The following is a 26,894-nucleotide window of genomic DNA, read 5'->3' on the forward strand; positions in this document are numbered from 1 at the left end:
TCACCTTCAGCTCCACAAGGCAAGCCCAACTGCAGTGTTGTTGTAGGAGGGGGGCAAGACTTTCTGACTACCGGGCGAAGGTATGGCACTAAAGAGGCAATTAAAACAACTACTCACATCTTGTGCAAATATTCTCTCCCTCACTCTCTGATACTCCTCTTCTCTCTCTTCAATTGATTTACTTCGTCTGTCATCTCTAAATGGAAGAATTCTGTTTTGCTGAGCAGAAAGAAAACCAGGAGGATTATATAAGTTGAGCTGTTAAAAACTGCCATTAAGTAACTGTCATCTGAGAATAATAAATGTTCACTTAAACAAATGAAGCACAAAAATGATAGCTGTCACTCCTGCACGAAGCACCCTGACAGACTGGGCACTTGAGGATTTCCAGTTAGATACTGCATATGGATTTGTAGAGCAGGTGGCCAAAATGAGGCTTTCTGCACAGCTTTTGGGGACCTGCCATCCTAAAATCGAGTGTTCGCACCCCAAGTCTAAGTGCCATTGTTCTCAGCTGCTAACATTTCTGGATTCTCCTACCAGCTGTGAGGAGCAGGAGGGCAAGAAGTGGCGTGCCACCTACAAAATCAAGGAAGAAAAGAGGGTAACTAGGCTGCAAGAGCTAAACTGCAAACCCTAGAAGAAACCCACAAAGTCTGTGTGTACAAGGAGAAGTCCCAGATATTCAGGATGACAGTTTCAACCATTTCCACACTGTAAGGAATCCTCTACTTCAGTTTTGCTGGGTAAAGAAGGGCCATTTGTGCCTCCTGGTAAACCACAGTGAGGGCAATGGCTGTGCCATGGTAGGAAGAAGAGAAATTGACCCCCTGCCAGGAAATGCTTCATTGGCAATTGGGTTTCGAGTACTGCTCCTTCTCCCCCTGCACACCATAACTTGGTCAGATCGGTCATGCTGCTTTTCTTTGGCTGATCCCCATGTTCACCACACCCTGAAATTGCTTGGGGTTTGTTTTCAAAACCAGCTTGGATGCAGCACAGCTGGCAAGGCTGCTATGTAAACTGAAGTCAAGGAAAAAGAAGGTGCAAAAAGGAAAAAAGGAAGGGAAAAATCAGTCCTTTATTACTGAAAACATGAAGCAAAGTGGCAACAAGAGACTCACTGGTAGTTCCCTCCACAAATATAACCTAAGCAAAGAAAGCATATGCTGTCTTCTTACCTGTGATAATTTTCTCATAAAAGCAAATCATGTCAGAACCCTTTCAGATTATTTTTTTGTTAATATATTCCACATACACAGCTTGCACTGGATTGAAACAGCACAACACCCGCTTTTAAAGGCAGCACAAACACACACATTTCCCTGGCACTCCCTTATTCATCAGGCTCACCTAAGGTAAGGTAGTGTTATGGCACAGGCAACACAGAGGGGAAACGTCTGCCACAGTACATGCACAAGCAAGTAAGTTACATAGACAGTAAAAGGTGGTGAAGGCACTGGAGGAGTAAGGGAAGTAAAAGATGAACCTGATTTATTTTTGATCAAAACATAATTTAGGAAGGTTTAAAAAAAAAATCAACCTAGCCTCACCATCACATGTTTATTTGGGACTTTTTGTTTCTTTGTTTGTTTGTTTTCCCTCTCCTCTTTTATGGGCTACATCAGTTTATCATTGGTCCATACTGAAATCCAACTCTGAGTGGGTACAATGGAAGGAGGGAGCTATAGGGAGTGTAACAACTGCCATAGTTAGGCAAGACATTGAGAAATGCGACTCACACAGCCTTCCACGCAGCCCAGAGCCACCGGCATTCCCCCTCCCGTGGCATGCAGCAAGTCCTGCGCCAAGCAAACCACCCATGCAACCCCACACTGAAGCGGCTGAAGCGGCCACGCTGGGGCTTGATGCCACCCATGGTGGTACGTATGCCAAAGGAGGCAGGGAGAGGGCAGGGGAGGAGGAGAGCAACAACAAAAGAACAACAATAACATCAGTCAGCCCACCTTCAAAAACAGAACAAATTTCAGCAACTCTCGAACCGAGAACCAACCTGATTGTCTTCTTTATCAATACTAGAGTTATCTCGCTTCAAGATAAATCGCTTCTGGGATTCTTCACCTTTTTCATCTTTTAAATGTTCAGAAAACCTTTGCTCTGGTCTGCCAGCAAAGTAAAACATAGCAATAAAAAAATCTTTCTTTTGGTTTTGCTTTGATCTTTATTTCTCAGTGCTCTTTGTTTTCACAGAGGCATTCAGTGCAAAAGCAGTTAACATTTGCAGTCATGATGAGATGCTGCCCATAGCTGTCTGAGGCTGCTGTATCGCTGCTAACTGTTATTGCTATAAATAGCTTTTGTTGTTGTTGTGTAGCAAGGAATGGGAATCCAAAGTCTCAGTCACTGAAATATTTAGACTCTCCTCACTGTGACTGAAGGACAGGGAAAACAAATTACCATACTGAATGTTAATTTGCTTCCTTCAGTAGTTTGGACCTCCGGCAACACTGCCACTTAGTGAAGCCTGTCCATCTTTATAAGTAAGGAAAAAAATGGTAGAAATTTTAAAAAACAAAACACTCAAGAGTTTCCTCACTCCTAATAAGCAAAATCAGTAAAGGGAGGGACATGTGATGTTTTGCTTAAACTAAATTTTACCTCATCAGCATTATGTGAGAAAAATTCTCCAGAACAATCATAAGAGTATCAATCAGTTCACTGATTTAAATTCATACAGACATTTTTTCATTTATTTTAAAAGCCAAGCCCCACTGGTTAAAAGCTCAACATTTTCAGGTTTGTAAGGTGGTATGATGCTGTTCCATGTTCTCACCTTGTACAAAAAACAGAATCATATATCCCCTCACCCTGTGCAGAAAGAGAATTTTAAGAAGCAACTTTTGCAACTGAGCTGGTCACTGCCAATGCCTCGTAGCTGTCAATAAATAACATTCTGGCCTGCACCACTCCCAGAGCCAAACCTGTAATGTTTTCTGTTCAACCAACGTTGATAGGGTGACCAATGGCCTCACGTACTGAGCTAAGATTCATACACTGCTATCACCCAACTGAGGGGCTGCTAATGCACAAACTCTTTTAAAAATAATAATACATCTATCAAGGAACACAAGCCTTATGCAACATGCTGAAAGAGCTGCCAACATCAGTACTGGTAGGAAGAGCTCATGTCTAGAGACCTACACAAACAGGACAACAAGCTTTCACTGGCATTAACGGAGCAGTGGGAAAGAAATCAAAAGGTAGAATTTAAGGAAGTCAATGATTTTGTAAATAGAAGTCCTCTACAAACTTTAAAACAAAAACCTCAGCCTCATCTTATTTCACTACAGAAAATTAAACCAAATGTGTAAATCAGCCACTACTTTGTTGTTACAGCATTATGGATTTCAAATTAAAATAGAGCACATATTCATGCCATAATTGCAGTCCGTATCAAATCATTGTCAGATGTGCAGAAAACATTTGTAATAAACTGTAAGAAATTCAATATTAACAGACACCAGCTATCCCGCCTCTTTTTCTCTATTAATTTAGAGGATTCCCACTTCTGCTCACAATTTGCATTTTTGTGACAAAATGACAAAACATACGGTCCCCGTTTCCACATAGTTTGACAATTCAATAAACCTCTGTCCACCATCCGTAGCTGCTAGGACTAACATATAGGGCCCAAGTCAGCAGACTCTCTGGATGCCCTACTAGCCTTCTTTTGGGAAAAGCCAGAGGACCATGGCTCTCTGCATAATTTTCTAACCTAATGGGCCATTCATTATGTTTCCTTATAAACAGAAAGGCTAAAAAGCCCCATTAATGGATTGCTAGGTGGGTTGCTCTCCCTTTGCTCCCATTAATGAGCACTATGCCTGCACAGCCAGAAATGAAGATTCATTCACTCAAATATTCTGCTTTGACAGAACTATCTGAGGATTGTTATTTTCTGGTTTTACATCCTAAAGCACAAACAAAATTTTTGCAATTGTACTGTCAATGTAAAATTTAGAGGTGCAAATTATCTGCTGAGCAACTAATAATCTATATACCAAGTATAATAAACAAATGAGATTTTAAAATGCTGAGAAAAAATTAATCAAAAACTAGAGAGAAAAAAGCTTGAAAAAACAATTTGAAAAAAACGCCTCCTCCAACTATTAACTTATTTAAACAACAACATGATTTTCATACTTCATAATTCATTATTAAATCCCATTTTCACTTCATTTGCTAATTATAAAATGTTTCCACTTGCCATAAGAGAATAGGAGTAGCGTGAGATCAAGCCACAAGTCAAAGTTAATGATTCATTACGTGCCTGTTAATAAAATTAATCTCCAAGCCCAGTAGGTGATTAGTCTTCGGTTGTGAAAAGAAATTTGCTTGGGCAGAGAGACTCTGCAAATGTGCAGAGCACTACGAAACACCGGGGTATTATCAGCACCATGAGAAGGTCCTCTCCTCCCAGCTGTCACTGCAGCTCTGGGTCACTGTTACCAGTGAGGCTGCAAAGAGCATGACCAGCTCAGTTAATAAGGATGCAAAGGCAGAGGAAAGGCTGTCAAGTGAGAAATAGGGTACCACAGCAACAAATTTCTTCAGGCACGCCAACCTGCAGGCCTCCCTCAAACACTAAAAATCATTAGTCAAAAGAAATGTAGACTATTTTAAAGATATCTCCGCAAAGGTTTGGGTCTGCTCCCCTGATGGAAGAGGAAGTCAGTGCAAGCTCGACATTCCCAGCTTTACAGTTCACTGTAACAGTGTTATGCATTTTCTGTAAGGAAGCAGAGACCTTGTGGTTATTCCAGGGAAATCTGTTACATTAGTTTATGAATTTGCAGGTCAATCTGCTTAAAAATGAAGAATTTAATATGCAATTTTGAGTAAGATGTAGTGTAGTGTCAATACACAGTAACACAATTACAGTAATACAGCAGATACAGTGAATTCATCTCATGTGAGTCCTAAATTCTTAACTCTTATGAGATTTTTTAGCTGATATTGCCAGTAGTAGCCAGTACAATATATAAAATTGTGTTCATGCACGTAAGGAAGCGAATTTATCAAGATTATTTACTGGCATACATTAAGATTTACTGTAGTCAAAGCATGGTTTACAATTATTGTTACAAAGCCATTAAAAAGAATCAGGAACTTATTCACTATTGCCACACTGGATACCTAGGTTACATCTTCAAATCCTAACTAAACCTCAGCTTAATTTTAAAAAATGGGATTTTTCTTTTTGAAGAGACACTGAGAACTTCTGAAGACCTTACAGCTAACTCAAGTACTCTTCCCTATTTAGGGATCTTTCAAATAACAAACAAACAAAAACACTATAATTTGTGGGTTTACCGTGCCACCTCCATGTACTTGGTAACAGTCATGTGCAAGGAAAAGGGCATTCAAATGCATGTGTACAAGGAGTGCTGCCTACCTGTATGACAGGATTTCATTTAGCCCATTCAGTACTCCATTTATTCCCCATGTCTGGAATCAGGGCATCACTTGAGAATCTCAAGCCCTACTACTTCAGAAGAAACTTTTAGGTCAATAGGATTTTTGCAATTTGGGGACTCTACTGAGAAACCGAAACCCACGACCCAGTTACATCTTAAAGGGTCAGAAACCAACATTAAGGGAGGGGGAAAGCACACAGTCTAAAAAGACATAAAGTCTGGGGTGTTTCTTTTTCTGTTTGGGTTTTATTTAATATAACCTTTTGATCATCCAGATTTTTATTGCTTGATAGTATGGGTGGAAGCAAAACATCTGTGCCCTGAAAATGCAGCTTCACAAAACTACAATTGCAGATGAACTCATTTCATATTTCCTAAAAGTTGCCAGGTAGCTCAGTTAGTCATCTTTCTGGTAACGTAGTTCAGAAGGAAACACACAGTACATTTCTTTCTTCCCTGTAAAGCTTTTCATCAGGCACTACAGAGGTTAAAGCCCAAGAGTTATTGCTCTTGGGCACGCATCCTCAGGCAGCTGCTTACCCCCCTTCTGGCCCCCCTTCTCTCTTCTTCAGGGAGTCAGCTTCGATAGGTGTCCTGCAGCACCCAAACATTTTATCATGAAAAGCTTCCCAAAACTCTCTGAGTACCTGCAAACTTCTGCAAAGTCTGCTCCCATCGCTAAATATCTTTGGAAACGTTTTCCTAATCTGTTTTCTTCCACAGTGAAAAGAGATCTCTTTCTGGCAAGTGATCAGTTTACCCAAAGACCAGACACAATATGTAACAGGCACCATTAGCTTTACTATCCAGTTTTTTTCCTGATTCGGGAACATTTCTACATACTTCTGTGCAATATCAGGTCCAGACCTGGGGAGAGTACCCAGGTAAAATCTCACAGCAATTTTCTCATTTCTCGTGGCTGTGCTCCTTCTCAGGTAGCCAATGATCATTTCAACTGTTTCAGTCTCATTTTTCTGTTGAGAGATCATTTGAAGATATGGGTGGAACTTATTTCTGTGCTTGGAATAATTTCACTGTGAGGGTGACCAAGCACTGGCACAGGTTGCCCAGACAGGTGGTGGAGTCTCTATCCTTGGTATGGTCCCGGATATCGTCTTGGGCAACTGGGTCCAGGTGGTGCTGCTTGAGCAGGGCTGGGTTGGACAACTCAACCTCCAGAGATTCCTTCCAACCTTAATCATGCTGTCATTTTTTGAAACACTGAGTCAGATATATAGTAACAAATCCATAGCAGAACAAACCTCCATCACTACCTTTTAGGTGGTCTTTGTGTCTGTTCTTTCTTTTGCAAGTTGGCCATTACCATTTGCCCTTCTGATTTTATAGTTCCTTAAAAGTCATCTGCAGCCCCTACTTAAGCAAGGCCCCAAAGGCACTTTTTTGAACTCATTGCTTACAGTGAAGTCTATATTTCAGAAATGGGAAATATGGAATAAGCAGCAAAATATTTCTGTGTGTCAAAAAGTAAAAAAAAAAAGGTTTTTGATAGCATTATGTGATTTTTTTTTTCCTACTATCATTACAGTGATTTTAATGTGAGCTACTTCCATTCACTTGAGTTCTTCTCAATTTATCTCTGGATGACAGAAAGCAGAGTTCACGCCTCAGGCATATTTTTTTACATGGACTCTTTCAGGAGAATTCCCCATTACATGCTCATTTAATGCTTTTGATTCTGAGTCAACTCTTATAAGTAGTAAGGAAAAAACCACAAACCCTAACTACCTTAACCAGGTATCCCCTATTTAATTAAATTACAGATTTTAAAAACATATTGCAAAATGGTAATAGCTATTAGGATACATGACTAAGGAAGGAACAGGGCATTTCCTTGAGTCTGCCAAGCCAACTAATGCAGTTTCATAGACCTCTATTTGGACAGGAGATAAGAAATGAAATACTGTGGGGAAAAAATCTGCACTCATTTAAAATAAGTTAATTAGCTTATTAAAAATTACTGGCTAAAAATCAGGAAACACAGATACCACACCAAAAGGACAAATGGAAAGAGACAAGCATGAGCTCTGAATGTTACAGTTCTGCAGACTCAGTCACTGCATTAGCAGAGCACACAAACAGTCTGGTATTGTCAGGGCTGACTTATACACAGCACATAAATCTTTATTATGAGGCATATGTTTCTGACAGCACCACAGCACGCAGGCTGTTGCAAGACGTCTTTCAGAAGAAGCAACAACCTCACCGTGTGTGGAAAAGATGGGTTTGGCAGTACAGCACCTGATGTAGCTAAAAAATCTAGAAAGTGCTGTAGTGTATATCATCTGCAAAAGCCTCACAGGTAACAGCCAAGCAGCTGTCTGAAAGAACACAATACAGGAATGCAAGTTCAAAAGGGGAGATCGCTGTGGTATGCAGGAGCCAAAAAAATTGAACTTTGCATTTGCGATCCAATGTTCATTTAATGCACGTAACAGGGAACAGCATGTTAATATTCCTCTCCTGAATAAGTGGCAACACAAAGTCAAAAATAGGTAGAGTAATGGGGCTAAGGACAGGAAAAACAGCACCCAGGGTACTCGCAGAATCGTCATCTGGCAAACAAAATGAATAACGAACAAAAATGATCTTACACAAGGATGCCATCAAGAGAGCAATGGGATGGTGGAAGCCAGAGAGAAGCACTGCTGCTGACAGGATTCAGAGAAGTTGTGAAGATTTAGGGCACTCTTATGCAGGTGTCCTGATGGTTTAACATTGTTTTCCTGTTATTTGCACTTGTCTTTAATTAAACTGACTGCTCAGTCCAACATCATGTTAGCCTCTATTCTGAAGGCATACTGTGACACAGTATGGTGGCCTTTCTTGCTGTGCTAGTTTGTGAATACCTACTACATCTGCCTGCTGTGTGGTTTTTTTTGGTTTTAGGTTGAAGGTTCTCCTAGGACTCTGCATTACTACCCCAATAAAACTATGTAAGCATTACTGTCTCTTTGCTTTACCTCTAGGGCCAAAACTCTATTATTTGCACTACCAATGTCTGTTTTGATAATAGAGGCATAGGAATGTATTCTGAGAGTTTGAGAATTTACAGAACTTGGAAGCAAATATTATCATTGTCAAAAGCCCCCAACTTAATGAAAAAGGCAGAATTCCAGCCCTACAGGTTAAATTATTTGATTAAATTCTCTCAGAACAACGTTTTTCAAGAATGAGAGCCTGAAATTACACCCTTCAAATAGGTTTCGTGTATTTAAAGGCTGATGGATGCTAAAATACAGTTTCAAAAAGCTAGAGTGGGAATTTAAATACAGATAATTGTTAAAGCACAGTGCAGTTATATTATCACAACTTAATACTTAAAACCACTCAAAATGGCATTGCAAGCATTTGAAGGCAAATGCCTCATTAACAGATTGCTGCTTTTATCATATGAGTCACTAAGAACTTCTGATCTGATGGTAAAAGCATATTAAAAGCCTTAAAAAAAATCAACCCAGTACAAGACAGTTCTTCAAGGTGCTGTCTTCTCTGTGGCACAGGGGGGAAAACCCCTCAAATACCAAATGCTAAATTTTCCCCAGTTTAAGACTATATATTCTTTAATACTTTTTTCAGAGCAGCAGCTGGACTCTAAACGTGTTCTGCATTTATTATTAAACAGGGATGTGGAAAGTCACAAGTTATTTTCACAGGCATTCTCCCCCTCTAATTGAGGTTGACTTCAGCCCCCAACTTCAGTGGGGCTGGCACCAGTAGTGTTTATTACAAAAAAACACAGTGAGGCTGAAGGCTGCAGGATGTACGCTGAATCTTTTCCATGCCAAGTTGTTCTGTGTGTGGACCAAGCAGAGGGCAGAGGGCCAGTTCCTGAAGGATTTCAACGCATACGGTACTTAAAGAACCTGATTCAATGTTGAGGTACCATTGCAAAACTCATGACCCTCATAAGCTTTCCTAAAACTTAATTCCAAAAAATCATCCTGTTTGAAGACATGGATGCAAAAACATAGTACCTCTTGACTCCTTGAGTGTCTGCTTGAGTACAAACTTCAATATTTTGCCCAGTATTTTGGGGCCAGAAGATGGGCTTTGAAAACAGGGGAGAAGCCTACAAGCCAAGCCACGTGCAAATACCACCCCTTCTGCTAGATGGGGCAGAAGCATTAGGTCCTCTCTTAGGCAGGGACCATTTTAGGAGCTTCAAAGTGTCCTCCTGTGATCAAACTAAGATTATTTCTTTACTGAGGGACCTGCTTACCCTGCTTACTCTCCTCAATTGGATTTATTTCTTGATATTCAGGGTGCCTAAAAAGACTGAACATCTTGCACAGTGCCAATTTATTTCCAGCTGATAGAGGCTCAAAAGTGGTAGCATAGATTATTATGGAATTCATTAATATCTGATTTTAAGGATGGGGCATATTCTGTAAGTGGCTGAAAATTACAGTGTTGCATAACTGCTGTGATCTATTTAAAATTACACTTTTCTATTTCAGATGTTCAAAAAATTAACAAGGAACAGAGAGAGAAAAAGGAAGCAAATTCAAGATTTGAAGTCTACTGATGAAGGCAAGATGGTTCACTAAAAACCAATGGGCTAATGAAAAAACTATTATTTCTTGAAATGTCCTATGTATGCACATTAACATCATAACAAATTCTTGTTCTGACTTCTGCTTTACACTCATGAATATTTTTGCCCTCTCCAGCAGGAAGACTCATGGATCAGAAGTCATCCTCTGAACAATCACTGGCCTAAAAAAGAGGGCCTGTTTTTAATAAACTGATAGAAACAGTCTCACAAGGCTACCCTGGAAACAGCAAGAAACAACTGACAAAGGCAAAGATTTCTCGAAACTCGTAATACTTTTCATATTTCTATGTGTCCTATTTCCTACATTAAAAATGAGGCATGCAACAGAAGAGCAAAAGGCAATCATAAAACCAGTTTGGACCACATCTAAAATTTACTTGCTCAACTATCAACACCTTATTTCTAAAATGCTCAGATTTAAATACATTTCTTCACCTACTACTGATGTACAGTTACCTCAGAGGAAAGCACAGGAGCCATCTCAGACTTCCAGATCCCTCTCCAGTAATTTGAAAGTATAAATGACCAAATAGCATCTTGATTAATGAGCACTTTCCTACTACAGCTTGAACAAGCACAAGGATTAATTACTTATGCAAGAAAGAGCTTCCCTCAACCAAATTACCTACTTGCTATTCCAAAGCATTCTCTTCCTGGGCAACCTCTCATCTCCCCACACACAGCAGGTGACAATAACCTTCCAGGTTTTGTTAAACCTACACTATAAAGTGGTGTGATTGCAAAGATTAAAAAGATAAGAAATAGAGAAAAAAAGTACCATAAATGTCTTCTGATTAATGCTTAACTAATATTTCATTACAGTATAGAACAGCTGTAAAAAGCACATGTCCACCTTAATTATAAACAATTTAATTTTAATAAATTACATTAGATGAAAATTTAATATTGGAGCTATTAGAACTGGTTCATTAACCCTAACATCTCATTTAGAGAATAAGTAATTTCTATGAGTCCAGTATACAGCTTACACTGAAGTAAGAATGAAGCCAGTATTTAAGGGTCAAATTCAGCTCAAGGGTCAAATTCAGCTCACCTTCAAGTGTACCAAGTATTTATGTTTTTCCTTTTGTATCTTTCATGTAAAACAGTCTTATGACTAAAATGGCATAATACCTGCTGAGAAAAAAAGGCTGTCCAAATTCAACTATCATTAAAATTAAGAAAATAAGCATTAAAAAAAAATAAAAGGAAAAGAAAGACTGGAACAAAAAAAAAAAAGCTCAGTCTCTGCAGGATGAGCATCAAGCAGCAAAATAATGAATGTGCACAACCTCAAATAATGCATTTATGGAAAGGTAGCAATTTTATGTCTGACACAAAAGTTTGTAGCACAATAGTAAGATATTAATAAAATTTCCAGCAGTTATTAGCACATGTACACCCTGAATTACTTCTCCAATCACCATGTGACTGGATAAAAGAAAGGCAATTATTCCATGTGGCTCTCTCCTGTGACAATAAGCTGAGGTATTGCAGAGAAAAAGTAGGCTCAGGCCACTGCTGGAGGCAGACATTTCCTGAACTTCAACTGAAAATGTCTAATTCCCTTTAATGCTTTTCTGAAGCATTTTTTGGGAAGTTCTCTCCTACTTCTCGGATGTGAAAGCCTTCTTCAGCTCTGGGCTGCAGTTCTGAGTGCAGTGAGAAAGGATAAAATGGAAGTAAAGGCTAAAACATAAGCATGCCTATCAGGACACTGGGTTCTTAAAACCTAAACATAATTGCTATTGCACTGAAAAACTAATAATGTTCCTAATTTAATCCCAGACTGAAATAAACAAGTTATTTTTGTGTGAAAAAAGTCAAGAAATAAAATCCATGAAAACAAACATAATTTGTTACTTAAATGTTACATTACAATGTGGCTACACAAACTCATAGTTTTTATTATACATTATCCTTTTATTAATGTTCTTACTAAATTATTAGTCGCGTAATGTATTAGTTCATCTTAGAACAAAATGTCTTGGTCAATTACAGTGTTATTTCTCAGTCACACAGTTTCTCCATTTTAGTTGCATACATCTACTATGCACCCTTTTATTTCTCTACACATTTGCAACGGCCAATGTTGTAACACCAACTGAGCAACAGCAATTGTAAACCAGAGTGAAAGTCTGGATAATTCCAGTTTCTGTTTATTTCTTAATAGTCAAGGAGTAACTATTCTGTAGGGAAGACGAGAAAGAGTTAAATACAACAGGAAATGAAGGAATGGAGATGACTCCATAGTCCCTTGAAGAAAATAGTGCAAGAGTCTAATGAAAATAAAACCAGAAATAAGGGTGTTCATATAAGTTTTCATGCATCATGTGGCTCACAAAAGCAATTCTGCTCTCATGAGATCATTGCTCTGTGTACACATGCGATAATTAAGAATAGCATAAGGTGCTTAAACACAGATGGAATAATACCATGCAGCAAACCATATACCAGACCACTATTCTGGTTTACAACAGGGCAGGGAACAAAGCTGTTCTTCAAATGCTCTGGCAAATATTGAATTGCTTTGACTGAGGTTTTACAAAAAAGATACTCGTGTTCAGGTATACATTTGTCACTGCTCTCTTATAGCTAAAATGTCCCATCTTTCCCATCAGCAAACAACCGCTTAAAGAAATTAAAGTCATTTACACTGAATACCTTATTCAGTCAAGGGGAAAGGCATACTTTTCTGCATGCTCCAAAGGCTGTAACATTTGGCATCTTAAGGAAGTCTTCTTGGCACTTCAGGCCTAGGGTAAAAAAAAAATTCTACAAACTATTCCTCATTGAAATTGCCAAGTTCAGTGAATGGCATTTTATTGACATGTCTGTAGGATCCTGTACCAAAGTTCAGATTCTTAAGTTGTTGAAATTGTCACAGTGCACCTCTACTAGCATAGGTGTTATCTATAGCAAGATCAGTCAGTGTATACACAACAGAAACCCAAAGAGAACTTTTCTTCTTTGCTTGTGATTCAAACCACCCTTATACAAAGGAGGCAGAACAATACAGATTATGTGTCAAACAAGAGGGTCTTGTAGGTTATTCAAAGTACAACCTCTACATTATGTCTCCTGCTGATACAGTTCATCTCTAGATCATAAGGAACCCCTGTAATACACATAACAGCTTAGCATTGCCTGAAGTTTTTTATGCGCCTCAAAGACACTAAAACACCTTCCAACAGGGCCAACATTATGTTAAGAGAGTAGGAAAAAAACAAAGTATCACAAGGATTATAACTCACAATGTTCTTGAGGAAAAAAAATTAGAATCGAGGATGTGAGAATTGGTATAAAGTTCATAATAGGTATGTTACACCCTCAGAACATATGAAAATGTCTAAACACAGCATATATATCATAAGCATCCCACCTGCTCATTCTGATGAGCCCTGCCACTCACACTTATATAAAAAAGTACATGAATGCTTGTGTGGGCTGTGGTACAGACTTGCTTGTCACATGGCTGATGATCTCAACCAAATGAAAATCCTTTTCATTTACCAAGTACACCAAATGCACTTCCCCTACATTTCTCCACCTATCTATAGATAATAAAATGAATGAATCTGATTGAGCTGATACATCTAACAATATGAACAGTTCTGCAAAAAAACATGAGGTACTTCCAGTTGTTTGATAGGAATTATGAGGAATATACAGAATAGAAGGTGGCACACACACATTTTTTGGCTCCAAATAGGGATGCCCTGTCTAACACATCACCTCAATTCCAAACTTCTCTTTATATCATATTTCACTGTCTTAAGTTCCCCTTACATTTCTGTATATCTTTAGAAAGATGACAGGCAGATACAGATGACAGACAGATATACATTAGAACAGTGACACAAGAGCATCATCTGAACAAAGCAGATATCTCATTTTAAGTAGTATTTGAGTTCTTTGACTATAAAAACAAAACAACAACAACAAAATTTCCTCCATTTTCTGATCAATTTTTTTCATGTATAGTGCTGAGATTAAGATTTCAAAAATGGGATAATTTAGTTAGGCAGGACTTCGTAAGACACGAGACCATGAAAAATTATATATATTTTGTTAAGTCATTCTCTTTTTTTTTTAAACCTACTTTAAATTTCAAAAATTATATGAAAAGATAATTTGTTTTTAAAATCCACTATCCTGTAATAAGTGCTAGAGTACAGAAACTTAACTCGATTAAGGTCAAAAACCACTTTGGTAGTTGAGGTCATCACCGTCTTTTAAAATTTCATTTCATAAAAAAAAGCTTCAAGACAGTATGACTTGTTCACATTCCAATAAAATTAATTAAAAAAAGGCACTTTAGATTAAACTCTTCATTATAAATACTTTTGCAACTGCTAAACTGCCATTATTGTTTGACTGTATTTTTAAGAGAGATCTCACTGAGAGTTCATGAAAGCTACAGTATTGCACTCCCAGAGACTTAAGTCCTAATGAATTTTTACCATCATTTTTCTCCTCTCTGTAAAGCAGCACAGAGAATGACCAGAGAAGTCACAGCCCTCCTTCCAGCTGCAACCTCTTCAATAAGCACTTTCTCAAATCCCAAACCTCCATAAAGTAGGTACTTTACAGGCACAGGTACATAAAAGTGGATACACATTGCCCTAAGACAGCCACTTGATGAAAGGACTGAAATGCCCCCATCTGGTCCATTCACACCCCAGTCCCCCATATGACAGATTGTACCACAGCACCTCTAAGGGAGCATTGGTACCAGGTTTTTCCAAACAGCCTTTTCGTCCCAAAACCATTAACTCTTTTGACACTTGTACCTCTGAGCACCTGCAGGCAGTGAGCACAGGAGGTCTCTGCTGAACAGAATAAACGCACCTCACTGCCTGGAGCCAGGGAAGAACCCATCACCCGCAAGCCTAAGCAGAGATGTGACACGAACCCTCACCCAGCCAAAGCAGTATGCCACAAGGTAGCTTATTCAAGCCCACGTGGCAACTCTGCAGAGTCATATGTTCTTCTCAAACAGGCACACGACCACAGAAGTCACAGACAGTACAGAATTTACAAATTCTTGAGTATGCAGGACCATTCTTCCCTCTCCACAGTATGTAGCTAAAGTACTTTAGAAACCACATGCCATAAAGAGATAATTTATTGCCAAAATGCAAATCTTCAGAACATCTGTCTGTGAGGCCTCTCCATAAATTCACATAAAGCTATCAAGGCTCAGGCTTACAGCACAGCATAACCACGCTGAACAGTGTTTCAGACACTCTTCAGATTCTTCAGTATTCTGGATACTGTCCAAGTAGTAATTAATAGAGTCAACACATTCCCAGTATTTGGTGTTGATTCTGAACCACACAAAACTGTCTCCTCTGAGAGTAGTGAAATGCAGAACACATGAAATCACATCAGACTCTTTCAGATGTGGAACTTACACAATATTTGCTGCGGCTAATAAAATCTCATCAGCCCTTATTCATGCTAGATAATAACAAGCTATTTTCTGTCAGAGTCAGGGACATTTAAAAAAAAAACAACATGCCATCTCCTCCAGTTATGAAAAGAAAGAGCCACTTCTACAAAGCTTTATTTTATGGCAATATCAAAATAATGTAAATAACACACTGGAAGCACCACAAGGCATTATGAGCTTCACATAATCCAGTTACCTACCACCAAATCACTGAAGAGGGAAGAAAACTGCAGCTTCTGTGATGCTTACAAAACAGCTGTGTTACTCACAGTCAACAGAGGGGCAAAGCCCTGTGTTTATTTCTGGAAGATCTAGACAGGAATGGTATCAGAACCAATTTTTCTGGCCTCACCTCCAGTTTGCAAGACCGAAGCTGAAAGGGCCATTCAATCCGTTATACCCCTGCAACATCCGGCCCGGTGAGCTTGTCCACAAGGATGCCAGTTCATGCCTGGCAAACAGGTTTGCTTGCTCACTCCCACCATGTATGAAGCCACAGTTTCACCAGAGCACACGGATAAAGCTTTGACTGTTGAAGAAGGCTTCAGTGTCCTCTCCAGAAGCGCTGTGCAAGCATTTCCAACAGCACTTCCGATGCTGCCTATCTCTGAGACGATGGGTCACACAACAGAGCAAGGCATTTACAGATATTAATGTGATAGTATTCTATTGTCAAGTCAACCAGCAGAAGGCAATGCTGTGAGGAAAGACCTGTAGCAGTTGGTACGCTACAGCAGTGACACAGATGTGAACTGAAAAGGGAGAAATGTAGAGAGAGAGGAATGCCTAAAAAGCATTCAAATACGACTGAATGTGTTTTGTTTAAGAGGAGACTAAATTTTTCCTTATTTACACCTCAAAACTGAACACCAGTTTGCTGCATATCCAGCTTTTTCTTATTCAAATATAGCCCTTGTGCAAGGGCAGGTATTACCAGACCCTGAGGCTAAGCCTTCTCAGCCTGAGTGTTTTATTGAACTACTGTAATTCTCTTGACTTCTGAAAATCGAATCTTTAAAAACATTAATACCCCAGTGCTGTTTTACAGAATCCCAAGTATCTCAAGGATAGCCCATGAAAAGGATCTAAAATAAATTGTGCATGATCTTAAATTTACTTCATACATATGGAGGATTTTTAGGGCTCAGTGAAATAGCAAATACCAGTGTGTTTGGCTCAGATTTTGATCTTGCAAAATTAGGTAGTCCCTCTACCCTTGTACAGGACAAGCTAATAACATTAAAAAAAATACTCTCTACAACTGGATATAAATAAATCATCTAACTACTGGATATATAAATGAAATAAATATTTTCATTTCTCCTACTAATTGAATACAGGAAGTACACAATTTTCAAGCTGGCCTTTCCTGTTCCAATACCAGATACCAAAACTTCATTACTCAGTTGTAATTACTTCCTCTTCATGATGTAGTTCATAGGTAGTGAGAGGAAGGCTACATTTAATACACATAAGGCACTTGGTAGAAAAAGTGATGCTGATTGGGCAAGGACACATTACCACACCTTTGCTGAATTAGCCAGGGACCTTCGTATAAAGTTTTTGCTGGCTTTGTACAGGTTCATGGAGGAGCACATAATGCATGCCAGCACAAGGTTAACCTGCCAGGAATTTTCCAATACATTTGAACCATCAGAAGGAATTTAAATTTCACCAAAACACTGTGGTCAAACAGTGAGATTAGAAGAGAAAATATAGTGGAAGCAGAAGGGGATAAGAAAAAAAGGGAATGAATGGTGACAGCTGGTGGAGGGGAACCATATCCTAAATAATTGGGCTGGACAGAAAATGATTCTTGAAGCAGGGAGAGCCAGAACAAGGGAAGAGGCAGTCTTCCAAATACATTTGGGTTATTTAGGAATATAGCTCTATGGTATCAGGTGACATATAAAGGAGATTATTTTCATAGCAAAGTGGCAGCACTAAGGAATCAGGAAAAGTAATACTCCAAGATACTGTGATAAATTTCTTGCAATAGACCAGTTAGGTCGATTTCTCCTTATATATCCTTATATAACCTCACAATGAAAGCCCTGTCCTCCCCTTCCACCCTAGAAAACAATAAACAGCACTCACTCTTGCTAAAAAAATAAATTAAAATATATATATAAAAAATTACACCACGCAGTCATGGTACAAACCAGCTCTTGTACTGTGAAAGGGAACAAGGAAAAACACATCAGTGTTACACAACAGTAGCAATACTTACATTCTTGTATTGCTGGTCTTGTTGATAATTACAGATTTTCCAGTCTGATCCACATTGTGATCCATTCCAAAGTAAGCTGCCACTCTGTGCACTAGCATCCTCTGATACGAAGACATCTGAGGGAACTTTTTATAGTGATTACTAGGAAAAAAGAGAACAAATAGCATTGATAATTACATTTCCCTCTGAGCTATAAATAAATGAAAATAGCAATACATTTGATAATTCAGTGGACAGAAATCTAACTTAAAATTTCTCCATTGCACATTTACATATAAATGTTTGCTACAGGAAGGCTGGAGGGAAAAAAAAAAGGAATTAATTTTAAAATTTCTATAAGTGCATTTCCATGTGCTACATTGAGACAAACAAAGCTCATGCTTCATGGTACCTAGTGAGTAGTCTGTGTGTTGGGAGGAACTCATCTGCTGACCCCCCCACCTCCCACATACACACTCCCTGCTCAACCAAACCTACAGATTTGTTGAGACACTAGCAACAGCTTTGTGCCTTTCTCCCAGAGGTCAGATGCAGGATGATTCGGGAAAGATGTTGTTTGGCAAATATTCCTTTTTTCTCTATTACTGACGAAACGCTTATTTCCCGTCAGCATAATTTCTTCCTCTGCGGCTATTCTGACTCTCCATTTTTAAAGCTGCAGAAACATTTTACTATAAAGAGCTAATGATAACAAGAATCCCTCCACCCAAGTTCAGTTTTATTTTCCAATGCCTTAGAATAATATAGCACAAAGGAAGAGCCAAGAGATAACACCCTTGATTATTCTCTACACTAAAAGCTTTAATTATATTTTTGGATCTAAATGAGCGGAGCCAGTGCAATTATAACACAATGAAAAGCAAAAGGTTTTCATTTACATCTACCGTATTTTAAGCAATACCACCACGTGTCAGGAAATAAAAGCCTGCTCTTGCAGCGTGCCAGTAACAGTCCTCAGGAGCACTGGGTCCATACGAGCGAATCCCTCGCACAACTCACATTGCAACACAAGCACATGACTTAATAACCAAGTGTGGAACTCGACTTACTTGTTGTCACTAATAAAATCAATAATTTCCTGTTCCATTTTCAAGAGTATCATTCTGTCCCTGTCAAAAAGAAACGCAAGGAATTGTACCATCAACTATCAACAGACATTTTAGAGGAAAAATTAATATATCAGCATTTGAAAGGCTATTTTGCAAGCGCTGTCAGTCATCTTGATTAAAAATGAAACGTGCTTTACCCTGGCTCATGTGGAAAAGACTGCAGCCTGCTTTGCTGCAGCTTTGCAGACATACACGACAGGTTCTGCTCTTCTCTGAGCTCAGCTATGGTCTGAAAGCACTTCCGGCCACAACAGGCTGCAACCAATGTGTTGCATAGAAAGATCTGACTGCTATGGATAGCTTTGGTCCTTTTTCACCCCTTTTTTGATGGAAAATGAGATTTCCAGATAACCTAGCTCTTTCACAAGAAGAGTTGCTACCCACAGAAATTTTCAACATTTTGCCTGAGACATATCTTCCACGGGGCATTGATTTGCTGCAAGAAGACTGGACATATCCAATCTAGTTAGAGAGTACAAGAGAGAACAACGCCCTTGAACTATGGCTCCCAGGAGGCTCCACAGTATTTCTCAGTCAAAATGCTCTGTTTTCAACTGGAAAGTCCCAGATATTCCTTTTCTTCCATGCTCTCCTGCCAAAAACATTCAAAAATTTCCCCAGTGTATTTCACACATTTCTAAGGTTGACAGAGTCCCATCACTCCTTAGTTCTTCTGAACTTTCTCATTTTGCACAGATAAAGCAATTGAAGGACCTTCCATCATCTATACAAGAGGTTATGCAAGTTCTCCTATAATTGCAGAATTACATGGTACCTATTTAACAGATCCAATTGAAATGAAGGACAAAAATCACAATGTATAAAAATGTTACAGATCCTTCCTTAGATGTTTAGAGGCAAATTTAATGATGAGATGGGCTTGTAGCTCCAAATGACAACTATGGGAATACTGAGAGCAGAATTTGGCACTGTGCACAGGATTTTAATTGTGTGCCGCACAATTAAAGGAAAGCTATTTTATATTCATATAGAAATCTCCAACTGTAATCGTTATAATGTATTATTGTAATCACCACATAGAGCCGTATACAAGAAGGTAAGGATAAAGACCAGATGTTAAGTGAAATTAAGCAATGGGTGACTGGATCAAGGAGTAGAAGTTGATGACCTTTTATAGCATTTCTCTCAGTTAACCGCCTACCTCCTTTACATTTTGCCTCATAACCATCTCCAGAACAAATAAAACACAGTGTACAGCTACGGGAAGTCAAAACCTGCCACCTATAATTGCAAGAATACCAGTTCTAACACAGGAAATACCTACCTGGGGTTATTCTTTAATGTGTTAATGAGAAACTCATGCAAATCTATGCCTGTTGAATCTGTATACTCTTGACTGCAATCTGAAAAATAAAAACAAACACCCTCCACTCATTTATTTCATTTCAACAGTTACAATTAAGCTATGCTATAAATCAAAATCCCTTTTCCAGCAATAATCTGAAAGCACATGCTCTGAAAGTGTTCATTTGGAGTTCAGCCAAGAGGGATCTACATTCTGAAGCATCAAGTGGACATTCATGGTTCCTCTGTACCACTCCACCGAGAACACAGCACCAAAACTAAACATTGAAAGAAACTGCAGGTTATTTAAAAACACGGAAAACCTTCAACCCCATTCAAGATCCTGCCAAGTTCTTCCTTTAAACCACTAAAACAAATTTTTAAAATGAGGAAAAAAAAGTTCTATTCATCAATGTGTCTTTGTATCCCTTAATAAATGTTGTACACAGTAAATGAGGAATCATGCCAGTGGGAACGCTATTTGCATTAACAGATTGAAATCCAATGACACCTGGGAGTGGGTAGGTAATAGGGATGCGTGACAGTAGTCAGAATTAGTGTTTCAGTATTATCTCCTGACTCAAAAGTAAACACAGATCGTCATGTTGGCGTGAACTGTGAGAGCTCCATTGGAGTCAAATGACTATTCACACCAGCTGCAGATCCACACTCAGGTAGGCAATGATTATTTCGAGAGATTACACTGCAACTGTATTCCATGGATTAATAAAAAGATTTAAAAAACAATACCAAATTTAGATACAAGATCTTTCCTGAATAAGTCTTACTAGGTGATAATAGTAAATTGCAATGCAGGTTGAATGCCAAGGATGGATTTCCTTACAGCATTTAAGATAAATACTCCAGGAGAGAGGAACAATAGTAAAGAGGATTACTCTCTACTGCCTACACTGCACAAGTTACATGCCAATATATTATCATTAATGTGGAAAAAAACCATATTAGTGTCCTACACTTACTATATAATCACATATATATTTATATATTTATGTGTTTATACCAATATGGTTAAGTATTCAAAAGATTGCTTTTACATTAATGAAAACTAATAACATCTAATATCAAACCTCAGTTTGGAAGGTTCCTTCACTCTCAAAGCCTGATGTTTGTATGAAAAAGGCTCTCACGCACATACATTTCAGGTTCTGAATTTTCTCAATATGAAAACACTCCTACTTATATATTTATACACAAATAAATAAATACATACTTATAAAAATATATGATCCTTTCTACAACAGTAATCATAACAATTTAAATATTTTTAAGTTCACCTTTTGATAACATTCTGATCTTGTTTTTTTCACTGTTTTTATCTTTATTTTTATCCTTCTCTTTTTCTTTCTCGGAGTCATCTTTATTATATTTATCTTCTTCTTGCAAGCTAGGAAAACTGGAAAGCTGTAGTTGGATTGATTCCTGTTGGGAAAAAAAAGATAGATAAATTATGGGCCAGATTCAGTAAGCTTCCAATGGCTTCCAACCTGCAGATATTGGCATTAAACTATGTGTAGCTAGAGAAGTTGAAGCCAGATACATTTCTTTCCTATTTGAAAAATGGGGTTTTTTTAGCCAGGAGAGTAACGACATCTTAGAGGCCAAATTCTACTAGTAAGTAGGTATTTTTTTCTCTAATATTTGAATACTATAAAATGTTAGTCTACCTATATTAAGGGCACTATATTATGCTCCACTTCAGTAATACTCACTTAAGAGTTATTAGAACAATGAAATACATTTTATATGGGCTTTCTTAATTAATTTTATAATTTAATACTACACGTGTTAAGTGATGATCGATGGATGGATATCTGAAAAATATCACTTCTTCCCCTCTCTAGAAAACCTGCAGTTTCATATGAACTGTTTTGCACATGTAAGTGCAGTATCAGCTAGACTGAGCCTTCTGGGTCTGATAGTTGAAGAGCCCCAGCAAATTATATACTCAGTTGTATACAAGAGGACATACTAACTAATCAGGTACTTTACATTTAAAGACATACGGAGATGTGCCTTTAGCAAAAGAGGTGAAATGCGCACTGTGATCTTTCAAGTACGTTATAGTAAGTGAACTTCTTTAAGGCATCATGAGTTTTATCCTCAAAAAGTCAGTATTTCAGAGACTATGAGTCCCTTTGAAAGCATGCTTCAGCTTTTAAAAGTTAATTAAAACTCAGAATTCAAGCTGGTTTGCATTTTCTGATTTTCCTTAAAGAACTTGTTTTTCCCTGCTTACAATATTACTTTATACCAGCTTTGTTTTAACAAAACCAAATTGTTTTCTTTTGAAGTCACCACGGCACAATCTACATATTTCAAGAAATCTTAAACTGGTTGGACAAAAGTGAAGGAAGCATACTTCTGTGTTTTATTCTTTTAAAGAAAAACAAAAGTGCTCAAAGTAATACTATATGATTAAGTAGTGTAAAAAAACCACGTTTGAAGTAAGCTGTCACAAAACTCCCTGGTAAAGTGGTTTTCTTTAATAGAAGAGAGTCCTGCATGCCTGATAATTTTTTGGCATTATGTTAATAAAAACCTATATCACCAATACTGGAGAAAATTGGAGTTTCTTGAATGCTAGTAAATTCCCTTCCTTCACAATTTTTCAAAGTATACTAGCATACCAAAAGAGTAATAGAAAACATTAAAGTAAGGGGTGGTTTTTTAAACAACCAGACCACTATGAATTCAAAAAATGCTTCCAGTAATTATTACAAATTTTACGTTTCTGAATTCTTTAAAGAACTACAAATCAGCCATCACAATACATGTAAGACAAGCTCCTAACAGAACGGGATATCAGCATAAACATGTCACAGTAAGACAGAAATTGGTAACTTCTCAGCTGAATCATTATTGACTTTTTGTGAAGTTTGAATGTTGCACAAAAGACTTGAGATGAAAAGCATTGTAAAAGAGAAACAAAACCCTGGACCCAAAATTTAACCTGACCTACCATCCTTAGTCCCTACTGTTAGTCCCTACTGTTAGTTTTGGCTGACAGTATTAGCCGGAAATTGAGCCTACAGAGGGAAGGAGTGGGATTCCTGGTCATTTGAGGTAAGGCTTCATAGAAAAATGTTCCCTAACCTGCTCAGTTGTGCTCAGAAGACTATCGCTATGCCTACTTTCTTTCACTTCAAATGGCATTTCAATTTCTCTTCAAACAACAAAGTTTGGATCAACCACTGCTAAATGACCCCAAAGGATAACTTTTGATTCCAGGTACTGCCAGAAGCAGAGCGACTTGTGCTGCTAGCTTTTCAACAGGAGAAAAATGTAACTGGCCATGCTGTTCCCAGGATATTAATCCTAAGCTTCACAGTGGTTCTTAAAAATGCACATATGAAAATGATGGACTTTACAATCATATGAACACAGCACACGTATGAAGATACAGTAGATACTGTTTTACATGTAATGTAATAGTGATGTATCCGCACTAGAAGAAACACACAGAAGGGCTGTAGAGTCGTGAAAGCAAGCTACTGTATATTTTCTTAGATTTTTTATTGATTTTTCTCAATAGTAAAATACAATGTTAATAAATACATTGATACAAGTATAGAGAACAACAAAATAAATAATCAAATTGCAATAATACACTTCTTGGTCAATAGTATAACATTAAAGGCAACATTTCTTTTAAGTAAGGACACAGCGAACCATCAGGTAAGCATTCAAGATCAAGTAATACAGGTAAACAATTTTTTTCCTTATACAGGAAAATGAAGGCAAGTATCCAAATATAAATACAAACATCAAGTCTGCAGTACAATCCATACTCAGTAGTTCTGGCAATGTACCGTACATTCTCTGGTAATTAATTCCCTGTGGTTTGTAAACCATTAAGATAAAATAACACTTTAAAAATTTTAAAAAAATAATTCCAAACCAAAAAATAAGCTATTTCTCCTCTAACGTGAAAGCAAAGGAATTTGGTTGGCATAAAACTTCCTGTATCCTTCAGCCAGCCCAAGGAGGAGCCTGCAGGTCCAGCTTTCCATGGCAAAGCTGAGCCACATTCATTAGTAAAAGGTCAGTGAGAGCAAAAGGGCAATTCCTATCAAATTAATTACACCAAGCCAATTGTGTCTTTAGGAAACAGATGCTGGGGTCAAGGGAGACATTTCATCTCCCATAAATATTTTAAGACAGTCAAAGAAATCTTTGCCACAGCTGGTCAGTCAGGTAAGATCAAAGGCTGTGTGTAACAGGAACTCCTCCTCTGCCTGGTGTAAGGATTGGGATTTTGCCTCAACACCTGCCAGTCTCTCTGACATTTAGTACAGGTCCTGTGCAGTACATTATAAACTACCAGCAATGCTTAATACAATCTCTTTATATTGTTCTCCTTTTCATTCTCCATTAAACAGTAGAAAATACAAATAAAATCAGAACAAAAGCCACGCATTTTGAGTGACGCAAGTCAAGCAGAAAGCATCCTACCTACAACAGAACAACTGATAAAATAACCTGCTCATCTACTGCATAAGCATCATTGTAGAGCAGTAGAACATGTAGATGTCCCGCTGCTAAACAATTTGGTTTTTGGTCTTTCAAAAAAATTAAAAAAATAGAAAAACCTCTCCTTACTTATGAGCTAAGAGGAGAGAAAGATTTGTTTCATTTCAAGTCAATAGAGGAAACAGTGAGAAAGTACACTTAAATGTCTTTTTTTTTTTTTGTGCTAAGCTCACAAGAAGCCACTTGCTCAAGCTCTCTTGATAGCCAGTCTCAACTGTACATAAACATCTCATAAATTATAGGCAGTATTCACGATATTTTCGGTTTAGGTTAGTTGGGGTTTTTTAAGCCTTGCTCTCACTAGGCAAGCAAAGAGGAGTAACTGAGGCTTAATTTTTGCTTTTTGCAGTACTTTTTGAAGTTAGTCTACAAAGACTGCCACCAGTGTTATTGTCCAAGGTGAGGGGTGCAGAGGACAGAACTCTACCAGCTGCTGGGAATACAACACTACCAGTACAGATAAACTCAAATACACACTTTTTGATAGAGGATAATTTACATCAAGAGTTTAGAAAACGAATGCCACTCAGTAGGAAGCATCCTTGGCTCTATCAAGGTATTTTAGAGAGCAAAGGACATTTGAATTTTATGTGAATGGGCACACCGATATGAACTGGAGTCTTAGAGGAACCAGAAACCAGAGCATATTCATAACTGTATTTGGTGCAGCCTCGAAAGAGATAGCCTTAGAGACAAGAACATATTAATATTCTTTTTGATTGTTACTATTTTTTAAAAATTTTAATATCTGAATACTTTTGAATTCTTTTCCATTTGCTGAAATTTTCAGGGGGTCTGGAAAAAAAAGCAAACAACACCCTGTGATATAGTATAAAACTAATATTTCAAAATAAAGTTCACGCTAAACCAGACAACTCCATAAAAACATGTTCACTGTTGGATGTAATTTTTCCCCCAAGAAAGACACTGTTAAATGCCCAATTAAATAACACAACCATGCAACTGAAGATGGAGGTCAACCATGCAGCTAACAGCAACGATTGCAAATGTACCTGATTATCATGAAGATTTTCTGCTCCCTGACGAGGGGATGACTCCTCACACACAGCAAGACTCCGGACAAGTTTTCCTTTAGCTCCTGACTGAATAAGAGACAGAGAAAACAAAACAGAAAGCACTACTACTGACCCCAAGTCACATAATCTGCCCAAATATCTGCCTAAATATCCCAAATAACAACTAAGCACCCCATCAGCAAAAATGTATCTGCCTTCAATGGGGATAGAAGAGGATCCTAAGCAGTGACCCTTTGCCACAGGGAAGGTGAAAGGTTTCTTTTTTCCTTTTAATCATTTCTGCTACAGTTCATTCACTTCCACCAAAAATTTTAACTGCAAAGAATGGATAATCCAATACTGAAGGTAATTTAACATAAACTCAGAGGTTCCTTTCGTCATATGGTTTGGGTTTTTGGTTTTGGTTTGTTTTTTTTTGAGGGTCCCTCCCTTTCTTCTAGTAGTACTATATCCAAGGAACACGGACAATAAAATGTGCAGGTGTTATGGATCTGCACTTGAAAAATTAAAAGAAGTTTTTAGGGTTTCATTTGTTCCTAGAAGCTCCTTCCCATCCCTGCCCCCACCCTCTCCCCCCCTTAGGGAATTTAGCAATCTCTGCTTCCTTCTGTCAAGATTAGTCCATTAAAATGGACTTAAAATTCTAAGAGAAACATTAATTACTAAAGCAAAAGGAATGTACCTTTTCCTTCTCCAGTGGTGCACAGAAGCACACATGCTGCCTAACACAAGCACACAGCAAGCCCAGCAGCATAAAAGTATGATGGATAAAGGGCAGTCTGACACATTATATCTAGAGGCAGTTGTCTGCCTTTGTGCAACAAGAATACGGGGTAAGGGACAGAAAAAAACCCCACAACATAAACAAAAAACCAATCACCACACAAGAAAGGCTACCACTTCAACTGCAGGCAGACATTTAATTGAAATTCTTCATCCTGTTGTGGCAAGCAATTCCAAACAGAGATAGACCCTTACCTTGGATCTCTTTTTCTGCTGATTTGCACCTCGTTTCTGGGTATAGCAAAAAAAGAGAAGCAGTTATCACTTCAGTGGAAAATGGGCATGACAAGAGCATTACCAACATATAATCTCAATCACTTCTAAATGACATTTTACATCAGTTTCTGACTGCAAAAGCAACTTCCTCAAACCCTGTTTGGAAAGCAGGGAAAATCAAGAATCATCTCTGC

At 38.1% G+C, this 26,894-nt stretch overlaps 1 protein-coding gene across 19 annotated transcripts in view; it reads right to left on the reverse strand.

Moving 5' to 3' along the window:
• ARPP21 (cAMP regulated phosphoprotein 21) overlaps positions 1–26,894 on the reverse strand; it is a 138,901-nt gene that overhangs the window by 74,391 nt on the left and 37,616 nt on the right. For 14 of the 19 annotated variants that reach the window (XM_027729113.2, XM_039388272.1, XM_039388282.1 and 11 more), the window contains exons 4-11: positions 26,680–26,715; positions 25,678–25,767; positions 21,409–21,553; positions 20,094–20,172; positions 18,749–18,808; positions 17,700–17,840; positions 2,015–2,123; positions 118–219 (exon numbers count right to left, since the gene is read on the reverse strand). In XM_027729113.2, the coding sequence (XP_027584914.2) occupies positions 118–219; positions 2,015–2,123; positions 17,700–17,840; positions 18,749–18,808; positions 20,094–20,172; positions 21,409–21,553; positions 25,678–25,767; positions 26,680–26,715 (762 nt within the window). The remainder of the gene's footprint in view (positions 1–117; positions 220–2,014; positions 2,124–17,699; positions 17,841–18,748; positions 18,809–20,093; positions 20,173–21,408; positions 21,554–25,677; positions 25,768–26,679; positions 26,716–26,894) is intronic. The other 5 variants (XM_039388278.1, XM_039388280.1, XM_039388277.1 and 2 more) reach the window with 2 other exon arrangements.

The sequence above is a fragment of the Pipra filicauda genome, unplaced genomic scaffold, assembly GCF_003945595.2.
Source record: "Pipra filicauda isolate LSUMZ 115617 unplaced genomic scaffold, ASM394559v2 scaffold62_size3274119_pilon, whole genome shotgun sequence".
In the NCBI taxonomy this organism is placed as follows: Eukaryota; Metazoa; Chordata; class Aves; order Passeriformes; family Pipridae; genus Pipra; species Pipra filicauda.